This window comes from Oryctolagus cuniculus, chromosome 15 (assembly GCF_051225735.1).
Source record: "Oryctolagus cuniculus isolate XC-2025 breed Fujian yellow rabbit chromosome 15, ASM5122573v1, whole genome shotgun sequence".
Classification (NCBI taxonomy): Eukaryota; Metazoa; Chordata; class Mammalia; order Lagomorpha; family Leporidae; genus Oryctolagus; species Oryctolagus cuniculus.
This window is the reverse complement of record NC_142881.1, coordinates 87,533,657-87,545,670: the sequence shown is the minus strand read 5'-3', so window position 1 is coordinate 87,545,670 and position 12,014 is coordinate 87,533,657. Positions and strand designations below refer to the sequence as shown.

At 46.0% G+C, this 12,014-nt stretch overlaps 1 protein-coding gene across 10 annotated transcripts in view; it reads right to left on the bottom strand.

Moving 5' to 3' along the window:
* Positions 1-7,778: 7,778 nt before the first annotated feature.
* ZFAND4 (zinc finger AN1-type containing 4) overlaps positions 7,779-12,014 on the bottom strand; it is a 70,132-nt gene continuing 65,896 nt past the window's right edge. For 6 of the 10 annotated variants that reach the window (XM_008269856.4, XM_008269858.4, XM_070058121.2 and 3 more), the window contains 2 exons: positions 9,697-9,814; positions 7,779-8,811 (listed from right to left, as the gene is read on the bottom strand). In XM_008269856.4, the coding sequence (XP_008268078.1) occupies positions 8,676-8,811; positions 9,697-9,814 (254 nt within the window). In that variant the 3' untranslated portion in view covers positions 7,779-8,675. Of the gene's footprint in view, positions 9,815-12,014 lie in introns of all 10 variants that reach the window. The other 4 variants (XR_016221840.1, XM_089314186.1, XM_089314187.1 and 1 more) reach the window with 3 other exon arrangements.

The following is a 12,014-nucleotide window of genomic DNA, read 5'->3' as shown; positions in this document are numbered from 1 at the left end:
GAGAGAGAGAGAGGGAGAGACAGATCCGTTGTCACTATTCAGATGGTTGCAATGACCAGGAGCGGACCAGGCTGAAGCCAGGAGCCCTGAACTCCACATGGATCTCCCATACTTGGGCCATCCTCCTCCGCTGGGGCTCGAGCTGGTGCCCATATGGGATGCTGGCGTCCCAGGTGGCAGCTGAACTTGCCATGATGCCTGCCCCAAGAATGGATTTTTTTAATTGAATTCAAAGAAAATTTTGCTTCCAAAACAAGGCTGCATAGATTCTTTGAGCCATTCCTCAAGCTAAAAAATGCCAGATTTCACATTGTTAACTTTAGATTTTTAAGCAACAGCGAAACCCCCGCAAACCACTGGAAGGAAGTCTGAGCAAGAGCATGTGTCCGAGAGGCCAGCAGAGCACTGAGAGCCTGTCCATATGATATGTGTGTGCGCCCCCTGGACACGTGTGAGCTTTGCTTCTGATGGCCTCCCAGGACCAATGAGCAGACGTCAGAGCTCAGCGTCACCCAGGGGAATCCCTCTCTCTCCCAAAGTTGAGACCTCAGTCCATTGCCCAGCATACAAGGCTGCAAGGTGAGCTGGTTAGGAGACATTCTGAGGAGGGGGTGAGGAGGTGAGAAATTGTAAACAAAAGCCAACCACCAGAATGACGTAACAGAGATGCAGGAGAACCTCAAAGCACCATGGGTAAAGATATACACTGGTAAAAGTACTTTGGAAAATTGTTAGTACCGTGTAATTGGTTGAAGAAACGCAACATTCATCCCACAATCCAGCAACTCAACTCTTAGGCATAGACTCAAAAGAAATGCATGCACATGTTTTCTAAGATACACACTCAAATGTTCTTTTCTTTTTAAAAGTTTTATTCATTTATTTGAAAGTCAGAGTTACAGAAAGAGAGGGGGAAAGAAAGAGGGATCTTCCATCTGCTAGTTCACTACCCAGATGGCCACAATGGCTGGAGCTGTGCTGATCTGAAGCCAGGAGCCAGGAGCTTCTTCTGGGTCTCCTACACAGGTGCAGGGGCCCAAGGACTTGGGCCATCGTCTACTGCCGTCCCAGGCCATAGCAGAAAACTGGCTCAGAAGTGGAGTAGCTGGGACTCAAACCCGTGCCCATATGGGATGCCGGCACCGAAGGCGGCAGCTTTACCTGCTTTGCCACAGCACTGGCCCCTCAACAAATATTTCTTGAGGACTTACATACAATACCTTGTTAATGGTATAAGGACTGGGAACAAAGACGAAAAGATGAACAGGGCCACAATTCAGACTCTCCGGGACTTGCCATCTCTTGCAATTCAAAGGCTCACCCAAACGTCACATTAAAAATGTCACATTAAAATCGGTAGACCAGGGAAAAGCATGTGGTGCGAAGAGGAAGGAAACTGGCCTCAGCAGAGATGCATCCTGGGAGGCTACGTCCAGGAAGTAATAATAGGGTTCCTATCTGCAAGAGCAGACGCTAATAAGACCAGGCTGGGAAAAATGAAGAACCTTAAAAATCAAACCTAGATGGAGTGACTTAAGCTAACACAATTAAAAACAAGAAGTCACCTTTGCCCCAAATAAAATTAAAGTTTAAAAATTATAGCCCTAAACTTTTTCCCCCAAAGCTAAAATTAGGTGCAGCTATAAAAATAAGGGACCCTATGCTTAGCTAGCTGCGACACTTGTGCCTGGCTGTGCTAAGACCTAACCCAGTTTGTATACCTCCTAATACTCAAATAACGGTGTGGGAAGCGGGACGCTGCTCTCCCACAAGGGGAACAAAGGGAGCGAGACGTCACCCCCCCCCCCCAGGGTGAACAAGATGACGCTGACAGGGAAAGGAACTGCTAAAGAAGTAAACAACAAAATGGCGACGAGGTGCATGCCTCCCATGTGATCCCATAGCTGATTGGATAGAAGACGCATGCCCTTCACATGATCAGCTCACGGATTGGACTTCTGTGTGCATGGACACTATAGTGCTTTTGATTGGTCGCTGCGGGTATATAAACCGTGTGGCTTGTGCTGGGGGCGCTCTCCGGACTCCCGACTTCAGGAGGCCTGTCTGTGCAGACGCCGAGTAAATCCTCTTGCTTTTGCATCAGCTGGTCTGGACTCTGAGTCTTTGGGGTGTGCCTCTCGACGTGTTAGCATCCTCACTCCAAGGGTCTAACAAAAACTCCAAGAAACGAAGCAGGCACTGAGACTTTTGAAGCCTGGCTGTGCTCAGATTCCTGTTTCTGCAAGGTCCCTGTGGCCAAAGCGTAGAAAACAGGTAATGAGGGCACAGAACGAGTTCAGGGAGCCTTGTTAGGAGACTACAACAGATCGAATGAAAGCTATGGTGACCTGGACCGAGGTCATTGCAGTGGCGTGGGTGGATCTGTAATAACTGCTGGAATAAAAACCAGTACACACTTCCTGCGCCTCCACGTTCACGTGGCCGTCTCAACCATTGTGGGTGTACTTGCAGTAAGAAAGCCATTCAGCTGTGAAGCCACCAGCCACCTCAGCAGAAACCAAGAAGGAAGATGGGATTACGCCTACGGAGACACTGCCGGCTGGGACAAAAGGCAACAGCACAAAGAGGGTGGAGTGAAGAAGGGCTGTGGGGCTTCTGAGATCCCACAGGACTCACAGGCTCCGAACAGGAGTTATCCTTTGGTGCAAAAGGTAAACCCCAAAAGTGATTCAGAAACTCGCGGGGCCACCATGCCCACCACAGCCGAGGGAGAACCTCTTGTTCCTCTTCCGTTTCATGTTTCAACATGTTGATTTTCATCTGTATGCAAGGGAAAGCAACAGAGGAGAGAGAGAGAAAGAGAGAGAGAGAGAGAGAGAGAAAGTTCCACTTCAAATATCGCTCCCCAAATATCCACAATAGCCAGAGTTAGAATAGGCTAAAGCAAAGAGCCGAGATTTCCATCCGGGTCTCACACATGGATGACGTGAACCCAAGTGCTTGAGCCATCATTTGCTGCCTCCCAGGACGCACTAGCGGGAAGCTGGCTCAGAAGAAATGTGGCCAAGACTTGACCTGCACTCTAATGTGGGAAGCCAGTGTCCCAAGCAGGGGCTTAGCCTGCTGCACAAAGCCTCCCCCTCCTCTTCCATTTTTTAAAAATATTTAACTTTACTTTTTATTATTTAGTTATGTATTTGAAAAATCAGAATTATAGAGAGACAGAGAGAAAGAGAAATCTTCTATCCAGTGGTTTACCCCCCAAAATCCCACAATGGCCAGGGCTGGGCCAGGCTGAAGCCAGGAACCAGGAGCTTCATCTGGGTCTCCCACACAGGTGCAGAAGCCCAAGCACTTGGGCCATCTTCCACTGCTTCCCCAGGCACATCAGCAGCAAGCTGGATCGGAAGTGGAGCAACCGGCACTTGAACTGGTGCCTATCTGGGGTGTTGGCCTTGTAGACAACAGCTTAACCCACTAAGCCACAGCACCTGCCCCTCCTCCTCCATTTCAAAGTGTGGGCCGCCTCTTCAGGTGAGGACAGGATGCTGCTGCCCAGTGCCTTGGAGGAGATGAGGCCACCCAAGGGGGTCTGGAGGGCACCTTGTCAGACCACAAAGGCTGACTCTCTTGCCTTAAGATCCAATGGACTTTGTCTTGCTGAATTTGGATTTGCTTGGACCTGCCCTGGGCTCTCCCTTAACAGGGAGTGGCTGTTATGAGTCCTCTGCCTGTTCCCACCACGGCAGTGTGGAAGTGTGCGACTCATGGGGCTTCAGGGCCCACATGGGAGGAATCTCAGGAGGAATCATCTCTCACCTGATAGTTAAATGAGACTGTGAGACTGGGGAGGCACTGGGAGGGAATGAAGGCTTTGACATGCACAGAGATCATGAGTGGGTGTCCTGAGAAGGCGTGGTGACGCGCTCACCCCTGGCGTGGCTGTGTCTGTGGTATGGAGAAATTCGGTTTGCATGAGTTGAGAAGGCTGGGGCCCCGATCTCATAGGGCCACAGTGTTCTCACCAGAAGCACCAGGGAGCTTTCATTGCCGCTCCCACTGGCTTGATCCCCAGCATCTTTCGTGAATGGAGCAAGGAGGAAACCCCACTGAGCTATGGTGTCCAAAGGTGGGCCTCGGCGAGGGGACTGGATCAGGTGGCCAGGGTGCAGCCCCAGGACTGAGCCGTGACAGCGTCATAAGGAGAGGCCAGGCAGAGGGGAAAAGCCTAGTGTGCGGTCTCTCTGTTTCCTGGCTCACGGCGAGCACCTTCCCCTGCACCCATTCCACCATGCACTGCCCTCATCAGCGGGGCCACCGCATCTTGCACTGTGAAACTTCTATATTGTGAGCTGAAATACACCTTCCATGAACAGCAACTCCGGTATTTATATTAGAGTGATGAAAAGCATGGGGCTTACAGTGAGATTAGTTTTTCCAAAAATCATGTATAATACTTTCATCAACCTTTTTTTTAGATTTATTTATTTATTTGAAAGAGTTACATAGAGAAGGAGAGGTAGAGAGAGAGAGAGAGAGGTCTTCCATGCGCTGGTTCAATCCCCAGTTGGCCGCAATGGCCAGAGCTAGGCCAATCCAAAGCCAGGAGACAGGAGCTTCTTCCGGGTCTCCCACACAGGTGCAGGGGCCCAAACACTAGGGCCATCTTCTACTGCTTTCCTAGGCCATAGCGCAGAACAGGATCAGACGTGGAACATCAGGGACTCGAACCAGTACCCATATGGGATGTTGGCACTGCAAGCAGCGGCTTTACCGGTTACGCCACAGCGTCGGCCCCTTATCAACCACTTAAAAGTTTACCATAATTTTTATTTTTAAAAATCTTTTCCACTGCCAAGATCATTTATTTTTGTTATACACTTTTTTTTTTCTTTCTAATCTGAAAGGCGGGGTGGAAGTATGGAAGAGACAGAGAGAGAGAGAGAGAGAGAGAGAGAGAGAGAGAGAGAGAGAGAGAGAAACCTTCTATACTGTTATACTGTTTCACTCCCCAAGTATCTACAATACCTGGGGCTGGGTGAGCTGAAGTCAGAAGCTGGGAACTCAATTTATGTCTCCCACATGGGTGGCAGGAACCCAAATACTTGGGGTGGATACTGTGGTGCAGCAGGTTAAGCTGCTGCTATGCCTGTCCAAGTTTCCCGGTACTCTGTGGGGAGGCAGCAGACCATGACTCCAGTGCTGGGACCTCTGCCACCCACACGGTAAGCTTGGATGGAGTTCTGGCTCCTGGTTTCTGCCTGGCCCAGCCCTGGCTGTTGAGGACATATTGAAAGTGAGCCAGTAGATGGCAGACTCTCTTTCTCTTCCTCTGTCACTCTTTTTGGTTTATTTTAAAGATTTATTTATTTAATTGGGAGAGAGAGAGAGAGAGAGAGAGAGAGAGAGAGAGAGAGAGAGAGAGAATCTTCTATCCACTGGTTCACTCTCCAAATGGCTGCAATGGCTGGGGCTGGGCCAGGCCAAAGCCAGGAGCCAGGAGCTTCCTGGAGGTCTCCCACATGGGTGCAGGGTCCAGGCACTTGGGCCATCCAGGGACTCGAACCAGCACGAACAGGGGATGCCTATGCTGCAGACAGCAGCTTAACCCACTGCATCACGGCGCCCTGGCCCCACTCTGCCTTTCAAATAGCTGAAAATAAATAAGTAAATAAGTAACCATCAAAACAAACAAACAACAGAAACCCGAGTACTTGAGCTATCAGCACTGCCTCCCGGGTGCTTACCCGCAGGAAGCTGGAGGCGGAGCCGACTGTGACCCAGGCACTCTGATGTGGGACCTGGCATCCCAAACAGCATCACGGCACTGACCAGTGCTCACCCGCTATGGGAAATTTTAAACATGAAAGCTTCATTTTCTAAATGTCAGTCATTCTGGCTTTTTAAATATTTTTTTGTTAACCCTTGCTTCTCAGTTTTCAATCATTTTAAACCTGACTCAATTTATTTTACATTACTTTCAACTTAAACCATTTATGTATTTTTCTGACACACACTGAAAAATATAATTATTTAAAAATGTCCATCTATGTAACAACTATAATATCTCATGTTCTAAGATTTGTATAGGAGTCAGACTTTGGAAAACACTGCTAGGTACAAAATTTGATTATCATATGGCTTAAAACTATAACTAAGCATATATGATAAAATGAATTCCTATCTTTTTATAATTAAATCTACTCACAAGTTACACAATGAATTTAACTTAAAATACCTGAATATTTGGATGTGCCACCTTAGGATTAAGTTGCACTAAATATAACTAGGAAATACTTCCTAGTTAAAAGTTGAAAATTTAGACTTTTACTCTTGTTAAAACTGAAATTTTTTTAAATTCAAGAAACTGAATTTTTTTCATTTGAAATGAGTTTATCTCAATAAAATATAAATCCTTTAAAAAAAAAATCATGGCTCCCTGGATGCTCCTCTTCCAGGCCAGCTCTCTGCTGTGGCCCGGGAAGGCAGTGGAGGATGGCCCAAGTGCTTGGGCCCTGCACCCGCATGGGAGACCAGGAGGAGCACCTGGCTCCTGGCTTTGGATCGGCGCAGCATGCCAGCCGTAGCAGCCATCTGGGGGGTGAACAAATGCAGGGAAGACCTTTCTCTGTGTGTCTCTCTCTCACTGTCTAACTCTGCCTGTCCAAAAAAAAAAAAAAAAAAAAAAAAAAAAAAAAAAAAATTCATGGCTACCTTGATCTATCCAACAATTAACTAATCAAGTAATGTTTAGCCCATGGCTACATGTGAAGCCCTCTGCTAATGACTGGGAATGCAAGCACAGAGCTGAGGGCTCTACAGTGCAGATGGCAGGCACCTCTCTGAGTTTAAAGCATTAGGAAATGCCTCTCAAAAAGGATATAAAGTCTTGAATGAGCATGCTTTCTCTGAATTAGTCAGAAACCAGTAAAAGGACTGGACTTTGACTAAAATCTTTAGTGAAACTTGAAACAAGACTTTGTTCCACTCACAGGGTTGGTGTAAAAAGCCTGGCACACCAAGTGTGCCCTAAACACTCATATGTTTATCCAAGAACAATTTATCTATAGAATAAAGATGTTCTAATCTGTTTGCAACCATCTACCCAAGGATCTGAGTCCCGAAGTGTCAAAAAGCATGTGTTTTCTTAAGAAGGGATGAAAAACTCAAAGGAGGCAGTGACCAAGATGAAAACATTCGTCATTAACCTAAGACGGCTTGGGGGTTACAGCCATTTTTCTTGTGAATGCACTTCCTTCCGGCTCCTGAAGGCGTGTTTCTCCATCTCTTCCCAGGACCAGGGGAAGGACAGCAGGGCTCTCTGGGTGGAGGAGGAGGCCTGAGGGGACCCCGCGGCACGGGGCCCACAGGTGCAGTCCACAGGAGCTGCCTGCCAGCTATTTCCCAATTTCAGCCTCTACTGGGCCTCTGCGCAGCAAAGTGGGTCTACTGGTTACCCTGGGGGAAACAGAACCCTCACGCCCTAAAAGAACCCTTTCGGAGCTGGTGCTGTGGGGAAATCTGCCGCCTGCAGTGCCAGCATCCCACTTCTGATCCAGCTCTCTGCTATGACCTGGGAAAGCAGTAGCAGATGGCCCAGGCCCTTAGGCCCCTGCACCCATGTGGGAGACCAGGAAGAAGCTCCTGGCTCCTGGCTTCAGATGGCGCAGCTTCAGCTGTTGCAGCCAACTGGGGAGTGAACCATGGATAGATAGAAGACCTCTCTGTCTCTCTCTGCCTCTCTGTCTCTCTGTTTAACTTTTTGAAATAAATCTTTAAAAAAAAAAAAAAAAGAACACTTTCAGGCCAACACTCACTTTTTCCAAGTAGGATTACCAATTTATTTAATCAAATGGCTTTATTTAAAATGTATAAAAGTTATTATAAATAATCCAATAATCAAACTCATAATGCAATTGAATATTTATTTCAATTTCTCCTGGTAACAACACTCAACATATAAGAAAAACAAACCGAGCTGTGAGATTCTGTTTCACATGTAGTCATCTTTGTAAAGGTGAAAAGTTGGTTCCTACACTTGGTGTCAATGGGCAGGACTACTCTATATTAAAGCTGCCATTTCAAAAGTAGGATTTACAGAAATACATACTACGATTAACATGATGTGTTTTATAGAATTGATACATATCTGAATGCCAATCTCAACATGGAAGCAATATATAAGTCTTAAAAACCACACTGGAAAACCAAATGTTCTTTTTTACACAAAGTGGCTTGAAAAGCAACTTGACAGTAATCCCAGTAAAACTTCCATACATGGGACTAAAATTAAAAAAAAGAAATCTCCGCACCTCCCCCAACACAAATAGCACGTGTGGCTGATCCGCGTGGAACCCTGGTTTCTGTACAACACGGGAAGCCTATTTACACAGTCAATCCTACCTTCCTAAAGTGCATCTTTTCTGGAATAGTCTAGCAAAATTGCAGTATCAAATATAAAACACTTAACACAGGACAGGCAATAACAAAGTTAATTCATTATAGTGTAGAGCTTTGAAAACTACTTTTTAAAAACTTTTGATTCACCAAAGAATAAAGATGTCAAATACAGCAGCACTTTCATTCGCCGACAGTATGCTTTTGTTATTTGGCAAATCTTTTGGAGTCAAACAAAAATAATGCAGTCTGAACAATATTTCTTCTGTCATTATAATGCGATTCCTCGGGCAGAACAGTAAGGTGCAGAGGAAGAGTTAGATTTTTGGCAGTTTTGGTGCATTGACCACAGGATTTTTCTCCTGCAAGTACCTCCTCCCTGCACTCTTGTAATCATAGGTGCAGCCGTGAGTTTCTGCATAGCGATGAGATGCACAGAAGTTGTTTCCACATCTAAAGCACAAGAAAAGTGTATGTGAATAGTCACATTTCTGTGAAAGGCTCAGCTCTTTGGACGAGAGGGGTCTGGCTTCGGGTTGTCCGCCGGGAGTCCCCTGGGTCTCATTAGCAATCTCAGTGCTTGGCATTTCCCTTCCGTGAGCGTGCCCCCAAGAACAAGCTGAGTATCTATCAGTCTGACAGCTCACAAGAAAGCACCTGCTATGGAGTGGGACAGGGCCCAGATCTTTCTGGAACAGTACAGTTGCAAAGGCTGATAAGCGTGTCCACCGTTTCTGTTACATCTAGTGTACCTGAAAGGACTTTGAATTCCTGACCTCTTCACTCTCAGGAGAAAATTCCATTAAGGTAAAATCTATAGCATAAAATGATTTAAAAAAATATTTCTAGTGGCCTGAGAAGCTGTTTTTCATTGGCACAGAATGCACTCTGAAAAGCAGCCGTTATTTTCAACAGCTTGTCTTAGCCTAAGGCAGACACCATCTGGGGAGGGGGAGGGTGGGGGGGAAGCCACCAAGAAAAAAATACATTACTTTTTGAAAACATATTAATCTGTTTTGAAATAGAAGTGTACCATAGAATTGTGAAAAGGTACAGGAAATCAATTTTAAATTTAGATCTTAAAAAAAAAAAAAAACAAAACCAAGCACCTTCCCAATTTAAAGGGCAGGGGAGGACCTGCTACCACCTCCTGGAGAGAAGGAGCAACCTCCCAGCTCTTAACTCAGCCAATGAGGGGCCACCAAGGCCTGCCCTTTGCACACCATCTGCATGATGTTGCGGAAGGCCAGTGTAAATCATGGTTTATTCTGCGTAATCCCCAAGCTGGGTCACCACACACAGGGCGTCTCTCTCAGCTTCTCCATCTGGCCAACCTGCCTGCATTCGTAGCTAGTAGCCAATCCTGTTTTCTTTCCACAAAGAAAACAATGCGTGGTTGTTTTCTTCTTTGTTTGCATAGGGGCTTTCACAGGTGGGAGGTGGTGAGAGCAGTCTCCTGTTTGAGAGAAAGGACACTGGTTAACACAGGCGTATGATTCCCAGTGTGATAGGCTGCGGAGAAAAAGACAGAACACTTCCTTGTCTTAGGGTAACGTCGATGCCATACAAATTTAATTGGCACCATTTTTACATCTAAAATTCATTTACAAGCTCTACAAGTGAAGTTGCAATTTTAAGTTTGGAGCAGGTTTCTGCTAATTAGGGCTAACATGTTTAGGACAGTTTGGACACACCAACATTTTTCTGACTATCTCTAAGGACAAACAAAAAAGTATACCAAACTTGACAGCCTATCAAGAAAACGTACGGTTCAGAATCCTACCTGCAGAGCCCTCTGAGAACACTGTGCTTAGAGAAGAGTCACACTGGTCATTCGCACCAGGGCACCCTGGAATTGGTCTTTTAGTCCCGGATGCGTTATAGGAAGAAAATTCACCAAACCATGAGCACGTCATGGATTTTTCCAGACTTCAATTTTTTTTATTTTTTATATAACAGAACATGGTGTTTTTCCTCCTTAGGTCATGGAGGACTTTAAAGCTAAATCAGTTTGCACATGTCAAAAGCACTTTTTAAATATGTTATAATGATACAAAGTATCATACTAGCAATAGTGACTACCATGGTACACAGCTCCATGGCCCAGTACTACTAGCTTTCCAGGAAAGTTATTATATTCTGAATTATTATAACCACTTGATTTCCTACCTTAAAAATAAGGGTGCATCTATTATAAGACAAGTTAAATTCTTTAAATACTAAGGGAATTGTCTTTTAGAACTGACCTGATGCCAACAAGTGCCAATCATGAGCAGAGAGGCTCAAAGTTACTATCCACGGTTGTCAGGATGACAGTACAAGCACACGAGCGTTTGGTGGCACTCAAAGCCAAGAAACAGGAGCAAAGGAAGCACCAAAACACACAGCTCGAAGTCTCCGAAAATCTTTCAAGTGTTCAAACATTTGGATTTAAAATTAACTGGCACCATGCCTTTGCCAAACCTTACGGAAGAAAACATAATGGAAAAGATTCATGACACTGGATTTGGCAATGATTTTTGGAATATGATATATCAAAGGCACAGATAACAAAGAAGAAAATAGGCAGATTATAGACTTCATGAAAATTTAAAACTGTGTGCACCAAAAGACATCACCAAAGAATAAAAAAGGAAATCTACAAAATTTGGAGAAAACTTTGCAACTCATGTAGACGATAAGCAGTTAATATACAGAACATACCAACAACTCCCAAGAACAAGAAACAACCCCAATTTAGAAATGGGTGGCCGGCGCTGCGGCTCACTAGGCTAATCCTCTGCCTTGTGGCGCCAGCACACCGGGTTCTAGTCCCGGTCGGGGCGCCGGATTCTGTCCCGGTTGCCCCTCTTCCAGGCCAGCTCTCTGCTGTGGCCAGGGAGGGCAGTGGAGGATGGCCCAAGTCCTTGGGCCCTGCACCCCATGGAAGACCAGGAGAAGCACCTGGCTCCCGCCATCGGATCAGCGTGGTGCGCTGGCCGCAGCGCGCCGGCTGCGGCGGCCATTGGAGGGTGAACCAACGGCAAAGGAAGACCTTTCTTTGTCTCTCTCTCTCACTATCCACTCTGCCTGTCAAAAAAAAAAAAATGGGTAAAGGATATTAATAGACGTTTCTCCACAGAAGATACACAGATGGCCAATAAGCACATGAAACTTATCATTAGGGAATCAATACCACTGATCGTTATAGAAATGCAAAACCAAAACCACAATGACACATCACCTCATACTAACTGGGATGGCTAGTAACAAGGAAACAGAAAACAAGCGTTGCAGCTGATGTGTGCACTCTTCGTAGAAAGTTAACACGGTTGGGGCCGGCGCAGCTGGTTAATGCTCTGGCCTGAGACCTGGCTGCTCCATTTCCGATCCAGCTCTCTGCTATGGCCTGGGAAAGCAGTAGAAGATGGCCCAAGTCCTTGGGACCCTGCACCTGTGGGGGAAACCCATAAGAAGCTCCTGGCTTCAGATCGGCACAGGTCTGGCCACTGTGGCCAATTGGGGAGTGAACCATGGATGGTTTACTCTCCTCTCTCTCTGCCTCTCCTCTCTCTGTGTAACTCTGACTTTAAAACAAATAAATAAATCTTAAAAAAAAACTTAACATGGTACAGCAACTTTGAAAAACAATATGGTGCTTCTTCACACAGCCGAAA